This window comes from Aphelocoma coerulescens, chromosome 3 (genome assembly GCF_041296385.1).
Source record: "Aphelocoma coerulescens isolate FSJ_1873_10779 chromosome 3, UR_Acoe_1.0, whole genome shotgun sequence".
NCBI lineage: Eukaryota > Metazoa > Chordata > Aves > Passeriformes > Corvidae > Aphelocoma > Aphelocoma coerulescens.
In genome coordinates this window covers 58,226,551-58,249,400 of record NC_091016.1, presented here as the reverse complement: position 1 = coordinate 58,249,400, position 22,850 = coordinate 58,226,551, and the positions used below count along the sequence as shown (strand labels likewise).

General features: G+C 40.1%; 1 protein-coding gene across 1 annotated transcript; it reads left to right on the top strand.

Moving 5' to 3' along the window:
• Window positions 1-307: 307 nt before the first annotated feature.
• RAB32 (RAB32, member RAS oncogene family) lies at window positions 308-22,829 on the top strand. The gene is made up of 3 exons (XM_069010432.1): window positions 308-744; window positions 17,973-18,250; window positions 20,414-22,829. Exons 1-3 carry the CDS (start codon window positions 516-518, stop codon window positions 20,561-20,563), a joined length of 657 nt encoding a protein of 218 aa, XP_068866533.1. The 5' UTR covers window positions 308-515; the 3' UTR covers window positions 20,564-22,829.
• Window positions 22,830-22,850: the final 21 nt, after the last annotated feature.

The window sequence follows — 22,850 nt, the reverse complement described above, 5'->3', positions numbered from 1 at the left end:
GAAAACTTCGCTGCCGCCACCACCTCTAGAACGAAGCACAGGATAGCACCTACACGGAGCTGACACTTCCCCAGCCCAAGCCCTCTTCTGAGGCTCAACCCGCGCTACAGTGATCCCGCTTTGCCCTGCCGCTCCCAGCCCGGCCCGCCCTAAGCAGCCACGGGGTAACTCACTCCCGCGCTGGCCCTTTCCCGTTCCCACCCGGCGTCCCAGAGCGGCGGGGCGGGCCGAATCCCTCCCCCCGCCCTTCCCGTCGCCCTCCCCCGGGCCGCTATAAGCTCGCAGAGTTTCCGCGTCCTGTGACTGGAGTCAGGTGGTGGCTGGGGTTGGTTGCTTGCCGCCTAACCTCCGTCCTGCTCCGTCTTCCCCCGTCCGGCGAGGGCCGGCCCTGCGGGGAGCCGGCTGGAAAAAGTTGGAGGAAAGTTGCTGGCTGGGAAAGTTTAAAAGAGGGAGAGCCGCGGCCCCGGCAGCCCGGCCTCTCCGCCGCACTCCACGGGAGGGAGGGAGAGCCGAGGATGGCCGGCGGGGAAGGAGCGGGCTGCGGCGCGCCGGAGTGTCGGGAGCACCTCTTCAAGGTGCTGGTGATCGGGGAGCTGGGCGTGGGCAAAACCAGCATTATCAAGCGCTACGTGCACCAGCTCTTCTCCCAGCACTACCGGGCCACCATCGGCGTGGATTTCGCGCTCAAAGTCATCAACTGGGACAGTAAGACCCTGGTGCGCCTGCAGCTCTGGGATATCGCAGGTACGGGTCGGGGCGGGCTGCTCCCGGCAGGGTGCGCGCCGAGGGCGCTGTGAACCCGCTGTCGGGGGCCCGGCGCACGGCCTCTGCGGAGGAAAGCGTGTTTTGGCTGTGAAATCTGTCTTCTTGGTTTTCGTCTTACCCCCGTTATCAGCAACGTCTCATTCTTGCCTTTGAGGCGTAAGTAGAGGGAGTCTTGATGTGGCAATGGATTTTTTCACTTTTTACAAGCTTTGTGCTCTCCCGTTAGCGGACTTGGTGGGGCTCTTGGCTTGGCCCAGGGTTTTGCAGCAGTCCTCAACCAGCTGCTCTGCTCTCACTGCTGCATCCAGGGCTTCCGGAGTGTTCCTGCTCATACTACGCCTCCTGACCTCCTGTCTGGGTGGTGGTGGCCTTGGTTATGGCTACTGCTGAAACTAATTCAGGGTTACAGCCCTGTAGTGCATGTAATGCCCCATGCTTTACAGGTTAAAAGTAACTCAAATAGCTAGAATTGTCCTCAAAGGAAGAACGCTTAAACTTTTTGTGCTTGGAGTCACCTGGTTAATTTAAAAGCAGCTTGCATCCCTGCTGCACCGAGTGAGGGAATTGAACTTCTGTTATGCTTAGTTCTACATTCAAATCACAAATTTGTGTATTAGAAACATACTTGGAGCACATGTAAACAGAAAAGTCCTGTTCGCTTGCCGAAACCATGCATTATTCCTTTCCTGTATATCATTCAAACCTGTTCTTTAACATTTCTCTTTCCAAGACTCCCAGCTGTATGCCTACCTTGGTTAACTATGCTTATGCTGTGCTATTGAATGCCACAAAACAATCTTTGTTTAGCTGTGGTCTCGTAAAAAGTCTGTCCCTCAGCTCTGTAATCACCTTGGTTGGTATTGCATTTCTAGTTTTGTGTGCAACCCAGGTGTTAGCCTGCAGCTCTCCTCATCTCTATCCCCCTCAGTATATCCTTGAATATGAGAAAGTAGACTTTATTTCAAATGCTGGTGTTTAAACTTGTGCTACTGGAAGACACAAGGGAAAAAACCTGGTAGCTACTGTTTCCATGAACTATATTCTTATCAGTGGAAGCTCAGAAATGAGGAAGTGTAACATGTGGCTGCTGTAACCCTGTGACAGACCAGCTGTACATCAGCTTGTGGTCTTTTTACTCTAAAACACTTCAAATATGATTCCTCAAACTAAAAAGCCTTCTTATTGCCATATGCTGAAATACACCATGGATCTTTCTGTTGCTGGCCTGTAGGGCAAATGAAAATATTTTCTAATAGCTGTTTTGAAGAGCAAGCAAAATGTTGGCAGGCTTTCTCTTCTGATGTGTTCCTTTTGTGAATCAGCTTTAACTTTCTGTGAGTCAATTAACAGTATCAGTACAAACTGCTGCAATCCTCTGGGTATATTTTAGCGAGCCTGGGATTCCAAAGATTGAAGAGGGGAGGCTGTTGGCAGGCTGCCATGCTTGTGTTTGACTCCTCAGCCCTTCGTTGCTCAGACTTGGGTAGGCTGTGTGCTTTGCCAAAGCAATCTGTTTCAACAGGATAGGCAGAAACTTAGCTGTAACTTGTCACAAAGTTTGGACAGAACCTATTTACAGTTTGGGAAGTTCTATCAATACATCCATACATTAATGTCAAGATCCAAAAGACAGCATTTTTCATTCTTGGTTATTGCCCTTAGTGTATTTTTGATACTGCTAGGTGAAGACTGAGTTAAGAGCTGCTGATAAATCCCTGGAGGCTTGTGGTAAATTGATTGAAGAATTAAAATTTTTCCTGTCACTGAAATATTTTTCCTGTTTTATAAGACTTTTGTATGAAACCCCTGACTAGTCTTTTCCTAGCAGAAATGAAAAAGGAAGATACAACTGTTCTGCAGTTAGCACTCCAAACTCTTAGCCTAATCTGCTAGTTTAGGGTATTCTGTTTCCAAAGAGCTGAGGGAATCTTGCCCAATGAAAAAAAACAAGCGGGGAAGTAATCTTGGTGATTTTTGATTGGGTTGTGTTTAGCCAGTGTGACAGCAACAATTTGGACTCTTACAGCACTTGACATTTGAGAGTTAATTAGTAAAATAAAGAATATTTTGGTATCCATAGGGGTTATTTGATGGTCTTAAAGCTGCTGAAGTCCTCAGCCTGGGAGTGCAGCTGTTTATGTATACAATCAGGAGTATTTCTAAATACCTGAGGATGTTAACAGGTTTATATTGCAGTTATAAGTTGAAGAACCAGGTTAAGGATGGCTTCTGTAATCATAGACAATATTCTCTAAAGCGCTTTACTGAAGTGTAGCACAGTGCCTGAGCATGTGATAGTCATTCCTTTTTAACTCATCAGCCCAGCTGTCTTTTGGCTTTCAACAACTCGTAGATAATTTTGCCTGCTGGTGTGTGCAGACAAACGGCTTTAGATCTCTTGAAGAGATCTGAATCGTATGGTAAGTAGCGTTACATGTGACTTCCCTGCAAGCAGTATGGTGCTGGCATTCTGAATTGATTTTGATGCATTTAAAAAGGCTGTTGAATTAAAATCCAACCCTTAAGCATAGAAAGGGATGCTATTTTCACTAGATTAAAGCTTGTACGTAACAGTTCATCATAAGAAGCTTTCCTTGAAGAGCTGGGTGCTGCAGTCTAAGGTTTTGTACTTAAGTCAATGATATGAACTGACCATGTAGTTCATGCATCAGCTAAAGATCATAATGCAGATAGTGTGCTGGTTTCTGATGTGATTGTAGGCAAGATGATGAATGTTGCACTGTTTATTGCAATGCAGCAGGTTACTGGATGACTTCAAATTCTTGTGCTAGCTGAGGTTGTTTTGGTTTGTTTTTTGTTTTTTTTTTTTTTTTTTTTGTGATTAGATAATTCTGTCAAATAGAGCATGACCGTGTTACACTGCTTATGCTTTTTCTTTTTCTGCTGAAAATAGCCCTCTTGTTGTAAGGTACAAAGTAACGCAGATTCTTGCAGTGACATCAAAGGGGAGGGGACATAAAATGATGAAGAGGGAGGAAGGTTACTGTTGTGCCTAGACTTTTGTATTTCAGAGATAGTCAGGCATTTTAGTTTTTAGACACACGTTGTAACTTCTTGAATTAGGGGTGATGAAAAACCTTGAGAGTAGGACTGATCAGTCACTGTCAAATTATCTTGATTACAGCATAGAGAAAGAAGCTGAACAGATTATATGCATGTTCATGCAGGAATTTTAGCTGCCCTTATTCTTGGTTTTTTTGTTTGGTTGGCTTTTGTGTTTTAATTGTTTTTGGTTTTTTTTTGTTTTTGTTTTTTTTTTTTAATCTTGATGTATGAAGTAATGAAAAATATATCTTTCTGGATAAATTTTGAAAGTGTTAGAACCAGGTTGACCACCTTGATCAAAGGGCATAAATGATTGGCAAAATAAATAGGAGGTAGGAATGAATCATTGTGGTAAAGAGATGCAAAACAAAGAAATTGTAATGATAGGGAAGTACTTTTATAGTCTATTTCAATACACTAGAGATTCCTGTTTGGCAAGTGTTGCCCCAAGACAGCACTGCACTGGCCACAGCGTGCTCAGGAGGTGTATGTGGCATATTGGTGAAGCTGTCAGGTGATACTGAAAGAATGCTTAAAGGGTTTTCTGTATCACAGAATCCTTCAAGCTGGTCTAATAAGACCAACAACTGAGTAGTGTTAGCTGCTGCTTTTGTGCCCACATTGACTATCACTGTCACTCACATCAGCCTGCATGAACATGCAGTTTGCTGGAGGGCCAGAGTGGTAAACATCATAGATAGCTTCTCATGAAGACTGTCACTAATGGCAACTGGTAGACAAATTTGGTTTTAAAGCTTTTTCTGAGGAATTCTGAATTAACTTTGGTGTAACAGGATTCTTCTTCCAGGGTTTTGATTAGAATATTTTTTGTATAAATATTTATTAAAACTGAAGTAATGCTTTATCTGGCAGAGTATGACTGTGAAGTTGGCCAAACAGAAGAGGAATCATTGTACTTTGGTATTCTAAACATGCTCTACAGGCTTTCAAGGGTTGAATGATAAGACTTGTAGCATGTAAATTTGTTACTAAAACCTTGTGTGTCTCCTTGAGAGGAACTGAACTCTAACTTGTTATAGGTATATACAAGTCCCCAAGAGGATGGAGAAATCACATTAAGTATTTTGGTTAAATACTAAGTTGAGGAAGAGCTGGAATAACATGTCTTTTCTATGAAGATAAATGAGTGTTAAGATATGTGAGTTGATGTTAAGAGCAAGTTAACTTTCTAAATAACTTTTAGGCTTATCTATAGGAAGCCATGAGAAATGGGACAGAGTACAGGAAACCATGGACATGGTTGACTTTCAAAGGCATTCAGGCTGTTATAGTATGTGAGATAGTTTACTTCCATGTGAAAACTCTAGTTTCAAGCAGCTCTGTATACCAGTTAGTCTGCACTTGTGCCATTGGCATGTCATAAAGGCTGCCAAGTTGCTTCTATGTACTGGGGCATTAGCTTGTTTCTTGAATTATGGACTGGTTTTATTTATTTTTAAATAAGGTCTAAAGCGAGTATTAAGTGATGTTAATACATCCCTGAAAGTCTATAGGGAAACAACCAGAAAACTTCTGCTGTTCCCTGTCCATACCCGGCTCTGTGCCAGAGGCATGGATGCTTCAGTTGCTTTGCAGAGAAGTCTCTCCTAAGTATGAAGAATTTAGAGGCAGCAGTCTCTAAAAGTAGTCAAGGTATTCTTGTAACAACTTGTCCTTCGCCACAATGCATATTGAAGGAATTAAAATGGCAACTCTAGCAAAGAAACCATGAAAAGATTGCTTAGCTCTGTGCCTGGTACAAGTGAGCATAAGGTGGAGGCAAGACAATCCAAGGTAAGTTGCCCCCAAATTTGGGTATTTTTTTCTCAGCACTATAAATACTCTTAATGAGTGAAGAATGTGCCCATAAACAACTGTATCAGAAATGGATGCAGAACTTGAAGCTTAGAGCTTTTTCAGACGCTGGTAGGTTTTTTTTTTGTTTTATATGGTGATGGAGGTTCCAGGAGCAGCTGCCTTCCTATGGAGGTAGGAATGCTATCATTTTGCTTACAGCTGAGGCAGGTCAGAAAACTCCCAGTCAGGGTTGGAGAACCTTCTATGTGATTATGTCTACACAGTCATGGAAATATGAAAGACTTGACTTAATTTCTGACTGTGTCCTGCTCACACGTTTAAATATAAATCTTGTGAGAGAAAATTTACTTAAGGATTGTGCTTACTGAAAACATACAAGACTAGCAGATAAAGTTTGGGGAGGGGAAGTGGAAGGCCGGCTAATGTAGAAAGATTTTGAACACAGAAGCAGTAGAGGCAAGAAACAGAACTGAAGGTATACTTTGTTTCCTTCTAGAAACCACCCCTCTGTGGGAAATCTTGTGTGGGTGTCCTTTCTTACTACTCTTGTGGAATAGCTGGATTAAGGTTATGAGCTTTCAGTTCAGAATGACTTGCTGTGCTTGGAGCTCTACAGCTAAATATCCAAATGAGTGCTGAATGTGTTAAACTTGGGGTTTTGGTGTTTTTCCAGCTTTCAGAAATCTGAGATACCAAAGCATTCATAATGGCAAAGGTTCTTTTGCTTATCTTATTTACCCACTCAAAGTACTGTATATGTTATCTTGGACTAAACCTATCATCATTGTACTGATAGAATTCCTTAGGCATATGGGAAATGCTACTGTCTTGATGTTGGTGTTGTAAGGTAGTCTAGTGTGGTAATTTTGATTATGCAAGGCAGGACTGTTCAGTAAAGTGGGAAAATTGAGACAGATGTTCTTTGAATGTCTTGGAAATAAGCTTAGAATTTACCCATAGGCCTTTCAAGGTGTTCTATGAGAAATGGGGTTAAATATGTGATCCTAAAAGACCACCCGATTTAGTACAGGCTTAAAAGAAAGTTCAGTGTATTTATCTTATATGTGCTTTTAATTTCTACAATGGAAATGCACTTAGTGCTTGAGCTTCTATTCACTGTGAAATAGATGGTGCTTCAGCCTTATTTTCAAACAGATGTCACATAGCAGTTGCTCAGGAGTTTTATGCTTTCCACAAGATCACAATAAAAATGCTTTCCTAGTACTCTGATACCGAAAATAAGGAATGACTGGATGGATATACATCAAACGGACAGGGGAAATCTACCTTAAAGGCAAACAATACCCAAATTCTTATGTGCAATACAGTGGACAGGAGGGAAAATAATATATAGTGCTCAGTGTAGCTAATTTTTTTGAATAGTTTATGAAACAAACTAGAAAGCTTCGCAGAAATAATAATCTTACATGGATCACCCACTTTTCTGAAGGCAAGTATTAATTAAATTCTTGCCCTTCATGTAATACTTATCAAGTAGTCAGAAATTAAGCTGATTTGACAGGTCAAGCACATTGCCCTTCTGAGACAAACTGGCGCAGACAATATTGAATATACGCTTTCCTCTTATTGTATGGCATTTACATGAATGTAAATCAAGCTTTATCAACTCTCCTTGCATCTTCAGAAGCTGCAGCTTCAGATTCTTGATGCTTAACCTTATTTACATCTCCACTTTGCCTCTTACCAGTTTGGTTTTCTTTACATGTGCATTAGGACAGGGTGTTACCAAAGTGCATATCCACAAGTGCAATTTGAGTTGGCAAGTGCTATAAAGGGGCAATTCTCAACTTATGACATAAAGGAAAGAAAATAATCTTAGCTTCCTGGTTCCAGAAAAGACATTAGCATGCTGTAAAAAATAAGATTCTTCTCCTCAGTAGTGCCTGAGACCACTGGATTCAGTCTCACAGCTGTCAGAGATACCTTCCATGAATTCCAGTGGTAACCATTGCTTTGCTTTTGTAGTCTGCTGTGAATGGTTCCTTCCAAGTACTTGCTTCAGAGGTTCAGAAGTGTGATATGCCATGTTAGAAAGAAGTGATTTGCAGGAAGGGAATGTCTGTTTATATTTTTGCATGAAAATACAGGAATAGCTCTTGTGAAATTCCTGCAGGTGTTAAAGCTAGCATGACCAGGAGTGACAACAAAGCACAGCATGCTTCTCAAACTACTGTGCAACAATGTTCAATATCCAAAGATCTCTTCTGGCTATGGAGGCAAAAGAAGAGGATAAATGGAGTGAGAGTATGCTTTGAAAAATGGTGGGATTTTAGGGCTTTATAGAGCTTGCTTAGAAAGAAATGTCTTAACTGTCTGGAGAAGGCTAGCAAACTGTCAGTAGCCATGGCTTCTACATTAGCAGGTAATGAAAATAAATATTCCTTATTGTATGGATTTTAGCAGCTTTTCAAGTAAGAGATTGAGAATTAGCCTCTGAATGTCACCGCAAACAGCGTATGGGAGCTTGTTCTTTAAATGCTCCCAGGCTAGAGTGCTGGGTAGAGCAAAGTGGCAGCTTTTTGATACAAAATTCCAATCACACACAATATGCCATGACACATTGACCATTTTAGAGATTAACATTTTTCCAGTCTCGTGATAAAGTTGTTCTGGAGACAAACTGAGTTTAGAATTTTTCTCCCGTGTGCTATGAAATGCTGTAGTGCTGTGCAGCATCACTGTGAAGTACACAGTGCAACTCTGGCCACATGTCAGCACACCAAGGGGTATGGATCAGAGGGTGTCAGGTGTGAAATAGCTTAACTCTGGCAGATTACTTGTGTGGGTAAGTCTTGTTAAAGCAAGGTGGGAAGTACCAATTCATGCTGTTGCTGGCACTAATTGGACTATGTCAACTTTTTAAAATACTAATGCAGGAGAATTGTTCCATACATGTGGCATTTGACAGCTAGTTAGAAATTGTTTAGCTTGGTTGCACTGTGATTTTTCTGGGGATTGAAATCTGGTGCTTAAACAGGGACTTTCTGTCTTGCTGTTTAGCAAAGATGCAAAAAAAATAGGTGGTTTCTTATACAAACATGGCTGTCATACTGCTGCATAAAATACAGATGATGCTGGACAAAACCCATTGAACTCTTAAGTGCAGGGTATTGCCTCTAAACTTCTTAAAGACAGAACAGTAATCTGGCAAAGTCAGTTTGGACAATTAAATAATTAGATTAGCTGAAGACTACAGGCAACAATGAAAAGTTTCAGTTTTGCTGTAAAATTCCCCATGAGAGCTTTGCAGTTTGAGGGAAAATTTTCTGTCTTTGAGAGAGAGAATGACATGCCTTTTCTACTAGGTTGATAAATCATAGTTCCTGGTGTAAATCAGGTGTCTAACTTCTGAGCACTTGCCATTTCAGTGCTCTTGCTGTTTCACTGGTAGTGAACAGGACTGTCCTGTGTTAAAGTATAATGATAGCACACAGTGAATGGAAAGACTAGTCATGATTTTGAAATTTCATGTAGTTAACAACTTGTTCGGTTAGAAACTGGCTACGTTGTGCAATGGAACTATAAAGCAAACTGCTTCCTACCTTTTCAGAATGAAATAGTGACTTCTATGAACATGTGGAAATACTTTGTGTTACATAAATAATCAAAATACTGCTGCACTTAAACTGATAATGTTCAGTAACTTTTCAATGACTACAGAGTGTCTCATACATACTGTGTATGTACAGTATATTGTCAATGTCATGCATCTGGCACTGCATCATTAACAGAACTGCTTCAGCTGCACCCTGCAACTTTCTAATATAGACATAACCAGAGGATCAAAGGTTGTCTTTTACAATAAACTGTGAGTCAGTCAAACAGGGATTAACTGGCTTTTGCCCTGAAGACTGTTCTGAAGCATTTGGGAAAGGGTCAGTGTTGGGAAGAGGTCCATCCAGTGGTTGGTTAACTTACCCATGCCACCCTTAGTAAGAAAGGACACTAGCAGTTGTAATTGTCTGAGGCTTTTGTCTGTTAGAAACTGTAAGTACTGCAGTCAGTGAAGCTAGTTCGAGTACTTGTCTCATACAGGAAGACACAATGTTCTAGTAATTCTCACTTCTTAACCTCTGTGTTTGTCACCAGAACCACAAATACCACTTTTTCACAGTGGTGGAAAGTAAAAGCCAAGCTAGATGTACCGTAACACTACAGGTTTCTAACATCTAATAGAGCTGCTAATGTCATAGGATGGCAGAATGGCTTGGGCTGGAAGGAACCGTAAAGATTATCCAGTTCCAACCCTGCTGCCATGGAAGTAGACCGTAAGTTGTGTCAGAGCCCCATCCAACCTGGCCTTTGAACATTTCCAGGGATGGGGCATCCACAGCTTCTCTGGGCAACCTGTTCTGGTTCCTTACCACTCTCACAGTGAAGAATTTCTTCCTACTATCTTATCTAAACCTACTTTCAGTCTAAAACCATTTCCCCTTGTCCTGTCAGTACATGCTCTTGTAAATAGTCCCTCTCCATCTTTCTTGTAGGTCTCCCTCTAGGTAATGGAAGGGTTCAGGTCACCCTGAAGCTTTCTCTTCTCCAGGCTGAACAATCCCAACTTTCTCAGCCTGTCTTCACAGGAGAGGTGGTCCAGCCCTCTGATCATCTATCTTCATGGCCTTCCTCTGGACATGCTCCAACATGTCCTTCTTCTGTTGGGGGTCCCGGATGCTACACTCCAGGTGGGCTCTCACAAGGGCAGAGCAGAGTGTGCAGAATCACCTCCCTCACTCTGCTGGCCATGCTGCTTTGGATGCAGCCCAGGATACAGGTGATTTTTCTGGGCTGTGAGTGCACATTGCTGGGTCATGTCCAGCCTCTCATCCACCAGCACCCGTAAGTCCTTCTTGGCCCAGCTGCTCTCAATCTGTTCATCCTTTAGCCTGTGTTGGGACTCCAACCCAGTTGCAGCACCTTACACTTGGTCTTGTTAAACCTCATGAGATTCCCATGGGACCACTTCTCAAGTTTGTCCAGGTCCCTCTGGATGGCATTTCATCCTTCAGGTGTGGCAGCTGCACTACTCGGCTTGGTGTCGTCTGCAAATCTGTCTATGTCATTAAATAGTTCAACATCTCCATGTTTTTAACATGTGGCAGCTTTTCACTTAAAGCTTAAATGGATAAGACTGAGGAGTGGGGAGTCATCTGGTATTAACAATCTTGGAGTCTGCCTACTCTCAATCTGTGGCTGCTATCCATGGGAAAAAGCAGGTAGATGCACTTGAACGTGAGCTGTAATATTGATAGTGGTTTGGTTAACCTACTTCTTGCAGAATAACAGATCCAATCTAATTAGGTAAGACAGTTCTGGGACAAGATGTGCTGGTTTGGGGAGATGGGGGGATAGCTGTCAGCAGTGGTAACTTGCCAGTAACATGTTTATATATCTTTAAAAAGGAACTTCGGTCAACTCACACATGACCCTGGTAATACTAAAATGTACATTAGATGTCTGGAGAACTGGGAGATTCCTCCTCAGGGCAGTTCTGGATATTTACTGTATTGGGCCAAACATCCAGCTGGCATTCAAAGTGTGGTCTTTTCCTGCCTGTGGCTCTTGAAGGGCCTAGATGAGTTTTGAAAGTGACCGTGGTTCTAACTCAATTAGAGGATTGAACTATGTTCCCAGCCATTTTGGATGGTGCTTTAGTTTAAATCTATCCCACAGAATGACATTAATTTTACTGAGAGGTGGAATTGTAAATATGGAATTGTCACTCAGGTGTTCCTGGAAAAAAAAGAGCTTTCACTTATTGTTCAATTGGTCTTTTTTACCATCTACATTGAATAAAAGCGCAAATGTCATATGGTCCTGGAAATTGATTGAATCATTTAGTTTTGAAGCTTGGCACTGAAGTTTAAGTGCTGGAACTGTGTTTGCATGCTGATCAATAAAGTCAGAGTAGTTGATAGCAAGAACCTAAGTGCCATGGTGTTGGCAGTCAGAGTTAGTCTGACTGTTCTTGAGTTTTGGTGTGAGTGACTATTAGTGGTCATGGTAAATAGTTGGTCTGAGAACCCTTCTCACAATGCAAGGAGATTTTTCAAGTATTTCCAGACTAAAAAATTGTTTATTACAATTGGTCACCATAGCTTAACTATAGTGATTAAGCATTCTGTGATGCCTGTGATCACTGCAGTATATAGTAACTGTTGATAGAAAAGCAGAATGAATAAAATGCACTGGTAGGAAGCTACTTCTATGCATTTTGAGCTAACTGAATTTGTTTCACTAGATCTGTTGATCATTTTCTTTACTACTGAAGTTGTTGCTGGATAGTTTTTTGGGTTGGTTTTACAAATAAAACTTTTCCTGTGTGGCTTATTCCATCTGTTGAACCTAAACTGCCTTTTCAACTATTTGAATTTTCATCTTCAGTGTTCTGTAGGACAAAATTGGTGAGAGATCCTTGAATCTATTCATAAACTGAGGACTTTTTGATATTTGCTAGACTTTTGGCAACTCTATTATTTGGTCCAGAAAAAAACCTGCTAAGTTTCATTTCAATGGTCTTCCAGTTAGCAGCAAACAACTTGGGAGTAAAGCTCTTCAGCTAGTTGTACACTGACTTTTGGGTGACTGCAGTCTAGACTATACAGCTATAGGTCAAGGTTTTTTGATGTGGAACTGCCAAAGTTGTTAAAATCATATTTTGAGCTCTGGCTACCCATTAAGCTGATTAGCCTGTTAATGATGGCTTGAACTAATATTACTTTAATGGAAGAAACTACTTGCTCACTTTTGCAGTTGTCAGACTTTTATAACCCTTGGTCATCTATCTCTTCCTTACTAATGACACAGCTTCTGGAGGATTCCAGAACTGTTAATCTCATCTGAAAGAGAAGAACTTTGTCCAGTTGTCCATCAGCATTCCTGATGAGATATTAAGGTTTTAAATGCAACTAACACAATTCTCTTTTGAGTTGTGTGGCTTCAGGTAAGGTAAAGCTTGGGTTTTTACAAGATAGCGGAACTCTTGCTACACTGTTGGTATTGACAGGGGTAAGCCAACCTTTACCTTCATAGCAAAAAAGAATAGCTGGAGGAACTTATTCTAGATGGGCCCTTTTACTCTCTTTGAGCAAGTTCTTGTTAGTTGATATAAACTGAATATTAACTCGTGAATAGAGTAAGTAGTCTGGGAGAAGGAAGCCTAACAAACTCATTATTGTGCATATCCAGTGGTCATTTGTACATTTTCTAACCCCAATTCCCATCATGTAGGAAGAGTTAAGAGTTGGAATAATGAGAGTGAAATAACAGGAATGTAGGGTATCTTTTGCTAAATACACACAAGAACTGCTACAATGATAAGTCACACTGCTGTAATAAACAGGACACTGGTGGTTTTCCCTTACACTGGGAAAGACTGCTGTAGAAACTCTTTCAAATGTACTTCAAGGCAAGGTTACAATGATAACTTATCTTTTGCAGTAAAGGACAAATACAAAGCTTCTAACGTCAAACCTGGCTATAATTTCTTTCATGTAGATTTTAATTTGCAATTCACCCCCATTACAATGTAAACTGGGGAGTGAGAATAGCTCCCAAGTTCTGACGCAGCTTTAAACTCAACTTTATTCCTGTAGGGCCCTGCTGTAGGGAGCTGCATTACTTCCTGATGAATGTCATTGTGCAAATACTTCACTTAAGGTTGTTGCAATTACTGGAAAATACGGTGACAATATGTGCTGAGTCATTTCAGTCTGAAGACTTTGTGGTTAGAGAATGCAGAACTTTGCATTGTATGAAGTCACTTCCATACCCCCAAATTAAACTTCTGATCCCTGTGACTGTCCTGTAGCTTAGTTCCTCATTTATACCTGAGCTACTAAAACACAAAGTATACTTTTGTGGTATCAGGTTTAGGTCTAGTCACTGGACCTACCAGAATGATTAAACTTGTGATGTCCTTTCTATTGCTGTACTAAGCAATTAGTTATCTTCCTGCTCTCTTCCTGAGATTATACACACTGGGGATTTTAAGTCTAGTTTAATCTGATCACTTTTAGCCTTTTTCTCCTCTGGGGGTATGATCCACTTCCTGTGCTGCTCAACACTATTGTCACACATAGAGAAATGACTACAGTGAATATCCTGCTGGACAGAGGAAGGGGCATGACAAATCTCTGAACTGTACATGGCAAAAGTTGAGACATTTAGTTTTAAGAACAAAGAGAATGATGCTCAGCCTTGAAAATTTGGAGGAGTAGTGTTTTCTAGTTTGATTTTTCTGTATGAGGGTTTTGGGGGGCTTTTTTTTGTAAGCAGAAAAGTGCTTGCAAAAGCTCTCCCTGAAAGTCCTGTTAAATTTTCAAAAGGCTGTCTAGAATGCTCTGTGTCCCCCTACAAGAAGCTCAGCATGTGCTGTGTCAGTAATGACAGGATTGTACAGAAAATCCGCTCAGTTTAAACTGAATTCTTTTCCTGCCTCATGTTATATATGTTTCACCAAACAAAATTCTTACCTCTTGGGCAGGCCATGTTTTACTGTTCTGTCTTTGTATGAAATCCAGTATATCCATCTTCATTAGGCCTCCAGACAGTTGTAATATTTAGGTCAGGTTTACTGTTAGTGGATGTGAATTCTGGAGGTGAAAATAGCTCTGTAATAACCTGGTTTGAGGTTTGGGTTACTCTAGAAAAGGGCAGCAGTCATATTGGGCTGTAAAGGCATTAATTTCTAAGAATACAATGATGTTGAGCTTGTGTGTGTTTAAGGATAAGAGATATCAAATCTTCCTAATATAAAGCTTAAATCTAGTAAGTAAAGATAGAAGCTTTTGTACTGATAGGCACATCAGTTTTCTACTTTCACCCAAATTAAAACTGTGGAAGAATATGTATTAATGTTTTTCTAAATCTAAAACTCATACTACAAGAGAAAGATTTGACTTCTATCAATAAAGCTTGCTGGAAATAAGATTTAAATGATTGTTGTGGACAGCCAAAGCCCATGGTTTATACTGTGGCTGCTCTAGAGTACCAAGTGACATACAATTCCATGCTGGCTTCCATTCCTGCCAGAACTGCTGTCTTCTTACACTGTGAGAAGCCACTGTACAAGGCCAACCCTGGCATCTGCATTATTCCAGAAGTCCTGAATCTTCGTGTTAGCAGCACAACCCCATTTACAGCGGCTTCTCCTGGTCAGGCCATGAAGGGATTCAGCTGGTCTGAACCAGTTTTGCTGCAGAACTACAGTTGTTGCCTTTCTGGCACAGCCTGTCTGGCAGATGGTTGCATAGTGTTAAAACTTCACACAGGCTGGAAGATACTGGGCATGAGAACTCACCAGTGTCAAGGAATGGCCTGCCAGGCCACCTTGGTTGCAAACCAGTGCAGCTCTCCAGCTTACTGTGTGTAAAGATGTTGGGTCAGGCGGGTGAGGGCTATGGTAAAATGATGGACTTCTCTTGGAAATGGAATGGGAAGGTTTATCTGAGTGATGATCAGAGTTTCTGGCCAAGGCTAGGTCCCTTGGTATTTCTTTAAGAAAAGCCATTGGGTGGTGTTTCAACTCCTCAAGTTTGGTTCTGAGCTATTCTTTGTAACTTTTGGTTTTGGAAGCTATATGTAATGCTGTACTAATTTCACCTTTTTGTACACCTTAAATGTACTGTTGTGCATTTTTCAGGAATGATTATTGCTATAGGAGGCTCATATGGCCACTTTGCCAACTGTTTTTGTCTTTAAAGCTTTTTTGGATGGGAGAACAATAGGCAGGAACGGATTCAGTCAATGGTAATGCCCTTCACTGTGCTAAGTGATTGCAGCCATATTTACCTACAGTGTGCACTGCTGTCTGAGAAATGATAACTGCCCGATAACTTTTTCTGCAATTCCTAAATAACTGAGCTTTCATATGTAGTGATCATGCTGTGTCTACTCCTTCTAGTAACAGTCTAGCAACCCTTCCTACAAGTAATCAATACAACTTAATTTTCTTGTGTAGATGTTCATCAAGTGTTTGGAAAAACTTACAGCCTTAAGTAAAGCCTGGAAACTTCCCAGCTCTTCAGCAACAGAACAGGGAAGACTGATGGGACTGTTTCCTTTGCTGCTTCAGATTCATGTTCAGTCTCATGTAAATAATAGTGAGCTGTGTTCAATTCTGGACCATTTCAGGGCTCAATTGAAGAGCTCTTTCTGTAGAAGACTGAGGCTGGTACAGGGCATTTTAGACCTTGAGATTACACTGTTTGTGTTGTGGGGCTGTCCTGTGGTGTGAAGGGATATCTTCCTGAACTGGACACTGGAGTCAGTGCTTCAGCACAGTCCAAGATGTTCCTGTGTGGCAGGAATTGGTGGTGATACTGACAATTGAACAAATGGGGAAGCTGAGAAGGATCCCCTCAAAGCTTGTGTGGTGCCCTATGCAGTGACTGGCTTAATGTGACTGAATTTGACAGTGTGGGACTCCATCAGAAAAAAAAAAAAAAAAAAAAAAAACAACTCCCAAAATCAAAATCCCTGCATTCTAAGAGTAAAGCTTCTTCAAATGTGACATCATTGACCTGCAGAAGTAGTAAAAGCCTTCTGATCTAACTCTTTCCTAATGGCACTTGATTTGTGGAAACAGTGGCCGATGGTACAATTTGTACTAAGGCTATACTAAAAACTGCTTTTATGCATGAGAGTCCAGGCAAAGGAGACAATGTGAGTTACTTGTGTTTGTTTAGGAGAATTGTATTAGCAATGTGGCTTTTCCAGATGAAGAGTCACAGAGATGCAGGCTTGGTGCCTGACTTGTTGCATGGCCTTAGAAGTCCATGGCATTAATGCTGCTTCAAAACTTGAGCTTTGAGTATGGAGATAAGACCTTTCTTCTTGGATCCTGCTTGTTCTTACACAAGATAATCGGCCAGTAGTGACAAAAATAATGTGTAATTTCCATTCTGAAGAGTATGCTGGATAGTGATGCTGTTTTCTGCAGCATCGTAGTTTAAAGTGAATGGACAGAAATAAAGTCTGCTTCTTGATAGTTCTCTGGAACTTTACTGTGGCTGCTGCTGTTTTCAGGCAATTCTAACAGCTGCTTAGGCAACCTTTTCAGAAAGTGTCTGTAGGGAATGAGCTAATCGTACTGTGAAGTACTGACATTAAAATGAGGCAATTGAGCTAGAAATGCACACTGCTGAACAATATCTCTTGTCAACTTCCTTCATCTACTGAATTTCTGTCTCTTTTAGAAGATAACACACCCAGTTCTCCTTGTATCTGTTTGTCCTTGCTAATCAAAGGTGGACTTGAATGTTTATAAACAGAGGACAACTAGGTTTCCAAATACAGCTCTTTTTGTATTCTAAAACCTCATATGCACTAAAGGATAAAAAGCCAAAGTGATGATACACTGTAAAACTAAATGATAGAGTGCAGGGACTGCTTTTCCCAATGAAGACTTGCAAACAAAGCAGGAAGTTATTTTAGTAGCTCAGACTTCCTAAACAATGTGCTAAGACTTGATACTGCTATACATACTCAAATGTAAACACATCATGATGGTCTGACCAACAGAAGAATAACTGAACTGACACACTTTAATTTTACATTTTGAGTATTATGGCTACAGTAGTTGTACTTAATAAGAAAAGGCTTTTTTAGTTTCCTCTGCTTATGGGCAATTGATTTTTTTTTTTCTGGATTTTTGTTGTGAATAACGGTACTTTAACTATTCTTGTTTTAAATCTTGGGATTGCTGTAGAACTTCTATAGTTGAAAATTAATCCGGAGAAAATCTTTGACTTTAAAAATGAAGTCAGAGATAACAGGTTTAGCCAGAACTGTTAAGCTAGCAGCTCCTTTTGAATTTTTCCCTAAGGAAAAAATCTATAATATAGGTGACTTCTTCAGAAGATGCTTTGAAGGCTGTTAGCCTTGAAGCTTGCAAAAGCCCTTGTTGTTCACCATTCAGCGAAAGGCTGAGTTTGCTTAAGTCTTTAGCTGAAGTAACTAGATTTAGATATAACCCTTAATATTCTTTGATGAAATAATGATTTGTGCATAGCTGCACTGGTAGTGTTTTTAGGCATTACTTCTACTCAATAAATAAGTTTAAGAAAAATTCTAGGTGGTAGTTGGGATTGCAAACTGCTTCTAGCATCTGACTTGTCTTGTATAATATACATAATAGCTATTACAATGAATTTACATGAGATAAAGGAGGCAATGTTATATGAACTAGGTGACTAGACCCAAATGCTGAACTTTTATGAATTAAGCTGGTACAGTAGTCTGTTTACATTGAATACAGTTCATGCTTCAATATATGTATACTCTGTGACTGTCTTCTCTTTCAGGCCAGGAGCGCTTTGGAAATATGACCAGAGTATACTACAAAGAGGCAGTTGGTGCTTTTGTGGTCTTTGATGTCACAAGAGGCTCCACTTTTGAGGCTGTTTCAAAATGGAAGCATGATTTGGACAGTAAAGTACTACTTCCCAATGGCAGCCCCATCCCTACTGTTCTACTTGCAAACAAGTGTGACCAGAAGAAAGATGGCAGCCAGAATCCCTCTCAAATGGACCAGTTCTGCAGAGAAGGTGGCTTTGTTGGATGGTTTGAAACATCTGCCAAGGTGAGCATAATAGAAAAATATTTTTAGTCTCTTGAGTATTGGCATAAGAAGGGATGAATACAATTGTGTAGGAAATAAAGTTACCAAGTATAGGAAGTGACAGTGAAATATCCAGTGTTCAGCAAATGAAGCGATGTGCAGGCTAGCTTCACTCCAGAGGAAGATGAGGCATATTTGGTTTAGATTAAAACTTATCTTAAATTCAGAGAACCTTGAAACTATCTGGAAACCTTGATTATCTGAATTTGATAAGTTTTTTCATTTTGCATGTGTGAGGATCCATCATTCTTTAGATGTTAATACTACTAAATGCTGATCAAGCTATCCACAAGATACAGGTAATCTTTAGGTGCAGGTTTTTAAATGCACTTTCTGCCTTCACTGTTGTATGTAGAAATGGCAGGATTTGAAGCGAATGAGCTATTTGCTTACTCATTACTACCAACCTGCAGTGTTGCTAAAGCACTTTTCTATTTTATCAGGCAATGTCAAGACTCAACTGGAGAAAAACAAATTGTTCTGAATAGTAATTTAAGTTAAGAAAGACATCTGGTTTATTCAGTTAATGTTGAGTAATTTCATTTATTGTATAGTTTTAGTCTACAGACTTTGTCAATGCACAGATTAAACTGGCAGCATCTTAGTTGGAAGTGAAATCCAGTATTTACTTAAAGCTCGACTGATTCTTAAAACAAAGGACTCCTCTAGATGAGGACACTGTGGCTGACAGACCAGATTACTGGTCTGGCTGATAAATCCTTCATAAAGTAAGATAAGCCTCAAGGTCCCACTTTTCCCTTGGCTTGCCTACTTCCTTTAAGTGCTGCTGCTGAAGTATTACACAATGATATTTAGACAACTCTTAAAAAGCAAAGAGTCTGGAAGAAGAACATAAGAAATAAAGTAACAAGTTGATCTTTGATTGCTTTAAGAGAAGGATACACAGTGAAAGGAATTAGTTAAATTAGCTAACAATTTATTTGCATTTGAAAAAATATTTCCAAACTCACCCATCTGTTGCTAAAAACTCTATTTCTAAGGCTCTTTATACTCAAAAAGAATACCAAGATTCTGCTTTGGTATAATCTTCCTGGGAGCTTTACCTGCCTGTAACACTGCCATATATAAAGTGCATTATGGCTTAAAAATAAATGAAAGTAACATTAGAACAAAATCTAATGTGAAATTCTAGTGACAACTTGCATTTTAGGTGGCATTTAAGATAGGACAAGGTATAAACAAGGTTCTTGGTGTAGAGAAAAATCCAGATGATAACAGTCCTAGCTTAGATATTATTGACTTGTTTAGGACTCTGCAGAATTGTAGGTAAAATAGCAAAAATTTAGGACAACTTTCTTGTTTTCTAGGCATACCAAAATAGTTCATGGTTTTAACTCCTGCCCACTTAAATATCCTATTAATCTGCTTTTGCCTTTCTAGTGGAACTGATAAGTGGATCCTAAGTCTAGTCATCAATAATATACTGGGCTGGTATTTCCTTTGGAACCAAAGATGAGCAATTCCAAACATGGCAGCCCTGTGCTAACAGATGGCCCAGCCAGGTCAAACCTGTGGCTGGAGACTCCTTGGCACTAGGCCAGCTTGGACCCTCAGAAACTGGGATGTTCTGACAAGTACATCTCTTAAGTATCCTGCACACATGCATTCTTTAGAGTGTATGTGAATGTAGTTTTCATAGTATGCACAAGAATATGTAGAGTGGCTAGATGAGGGACTTGGAAATAGTTGTGATTTTGAGGCTCATGGAAAAGATCCTTTTACATAAATAAGTGCATCCAAACTCTATCAGAAACAGAAAAAAGCTCCAAAAGGTAGGACAATACTACAGATGGTGTAATTTAGGATCTTTCCTGAGACAGAAAGGCACTTTGGCATTTGTGAGTCTTCCAAATGCAGGTGACACTCATTCCCCTGACTGCCTACTAGATTAGAGTCAATATTCCGTTTGTAATATGGGTGAATAATTTTGTCTCAAACCTTTCTGCTAACTTTTTTTAAGAAAAAAAAGTGTGAGCAATGACTTCTTGCACCTAAACTGTTTGTGTCCTGCTGATGAGACTTTTTCTTTTTGGACAGCTTTTTAATAGGAATATGTGACAGTTTCAAAAGAATCACTGACTTCTTGCCTTTCAACATTTTTAGGACAACATCAACATAGATGAAGCTGCTCGATTCTTGGTGGAAAACATCCTTGCCAATTACAAAACCTTTCCTAATGAAGAGAATGATGTGGGGAAACCAAAACTGGACGTAGACCCATTGAAAGCAGAGAGTAAATCACAGTGCTGCTAATGCTACCACCGTTCAGTAAATGTGATGGGATGAGCAGCAAGACTTTGCCTTAAATCAAAATGCTGCTATGGTGCTGTGTTGTGACAATCCATATGGGGTGTCTGGTACTATCTGGATTGGTGACTCATTTGGGTGTTTACATATTCTTGTTTATCATGAAACTGAGTATCTTGTGAGTTATCATTCCATTTGCTTGAGTGTCTGCATCTAAGTCTGATTAGTGTCTTCTTACTTGAGAACATAAGGTAGTGTTTACACTCCTAAAAAGGAGCAAAGACAACATTCAGTGTCTAGGTTGCTTCTAGGGTGTACTCTACATTCCAAATAGGACTCACTTTTAGCTGAATAGAATCTTGCACCTTTAAAGTACGTTTCCTTTGTCACCATTTATGTCCCACTTGAGCCTTCTCACTGGCACAATTGTCCCTATTTATTATCCCCCCCCATGAGGATCTGTCTCATTGCTAGTTCTCCTGGATTGAGACATCCCAGAAATCTTGAAGGGGCCAATGACAGATGGGAGGTATCTTTCGTAGTGTGATCACTAAGACTGAGTGGAGTAGATGGCTCTTACCACTGAGTAAAAACAAGATGGTTAAATTATTGTGTTTAACAAGGGAAAGACATGGTTATAGAGATACTAATAAAAATGCAACTCCAGCAGTTTAAGGCTGAATATTTTCAGCTAATACTTTACATATGAAACACATTCATGAATACAGTTGTACTGCTGGCACATAGTTATGGTAACCTCACCCCTATGCACATCCAGAAATAAACATCCACTAACTTTTTCATGCATTAACACTGAAAACTTTACCAAGAGTACAAAAAGTAAGTATCTTACTGTCCTGTGATGATGAACTTGCTTCTTTTTTCTTCTGTCTAGAGATGGTTCTGAATACCATGAGCAAGGAGAGAGGTCTTGAGGGAAATAGCTTAATTGGTTCATGCTAGTCTGTCAACCTTTCTGCCCCAAGCTCTGTCTTTGTCAGTTTTAGAACAGTGCTGTACTCTTTTGACTGCTTTGAACTGATGAACTGGCTTACCAGTTTGTAAGTGTATACTGAGATGCCTATGTTTCTTTGTTATAAAACATGTCTTTTTGGCAGCAAATGAACTTCAAAAGGATTAGAGAGATTTCATGGGTCCTGAATGCATTCTGGAACTCCAGCTCTGCTTGGCTCAAAGGCTTTGAAGTTCTTTATTTTAAGGGTTTCTTCTGTCCTGGTACCTCATTGCTACTGACTTCAGAAGTCTTATCTTGCTGGGTTTGATGGTGCTGATGTTTAAGTAAACGTCAGAATTAGGTATATGCAGGATTTGATATACTTTAATCTATATTGAGATTTCTTAGGCTTTCTTTTTTCTAAAGAGTAACATACTTTTTAAGAGTTAAATAAATATATTTGGGCATCTTGTGTGTTGGTGTATGCTTTTGAGAACATGAATCCTCACATATGTTCCACCCTATACTCAAATGCTTTCATTGTCATTTGAAAACAATGCTATGTTAAAGGCTTATTTAAAATTACCACAGTAAGGCTTGGCATAAACTAAAACTGGGCTTATTTAGCTTAGGATCCTAAGATTATTCAGCTGAAAGGGATCTTAGGATGTCTTCTATGCCAATGTCTTTCTCCAAGCAAGAAGATCATAGCACAGTTCTTAGGTGTTCATGTGGTCTGGTCTTAACCTCCAACAGTGGAGACTGTATGGCCCTGGGAAAGTTGTTTCAATGCCTGACTGTCCTTAAGAGTTGAAACTACCATAATCTTCCTATTCAATCACTTGAACAACTGCATTTGAACTGTAAACTCAATTTTAATAAGATGCTTAATCTCCACTGTACTGTCTTTTTTTAAACTTTAATTAAAGCTGCACAAATGTAAATGCCTACTTTACCTCCATGGGCAGTTTCCCCAGCTATAGTGGATTGTGGATTTTTGTTTTTGTGTTTAGATTCAAGAGCAGAATGGAGACCAAACTCAAGCTTTGTGACTCTGCCTGAATATATGAATCTCATCTGGGTCCTGTCATTGGTAATATAATCCTATGCAGGTTATTTTCAAGGATGTCTGTACATTTTTGCTAGAAGAGTTACTGCTGCTATATTTAAGCACTTTCCTTGTTCCTTGTTCTGTACATAGCTTCTTCTAAACCTCTGCATGAATGTAGAAAGGCCAGGATTCTAAAACTGGTGGAATGTACTGGTTTTGATACAGGTTGTCACTACTGAGGCCAGTAGTATAAAAAAAATATTTTCTGTCTGCATGCTGGAAGTTGG

Coding starts and splice junctions, on each gene's coding strand:
- RAB32 (XM_069010432.1), top strand. CDS start 516: ATGGCCGGCGGGGAAGGAGCGGGCTGCGGCGCGCCGGAGTGTCGGGAG. Junction 745..17,972: donor GCAGCTCTGGGATATCGCAG/GTACGGGTCGGG, acceptor CTTCTCTTTCAG/GCCAGGAGCGCTTTGGAAAT. Junction 18,251..20,413: donor GGTTTGAAACATCTGCCAAG/GTGAGCATAATA, acceptor CAACATTTTTAG/GACAACATCAACATAGATGA.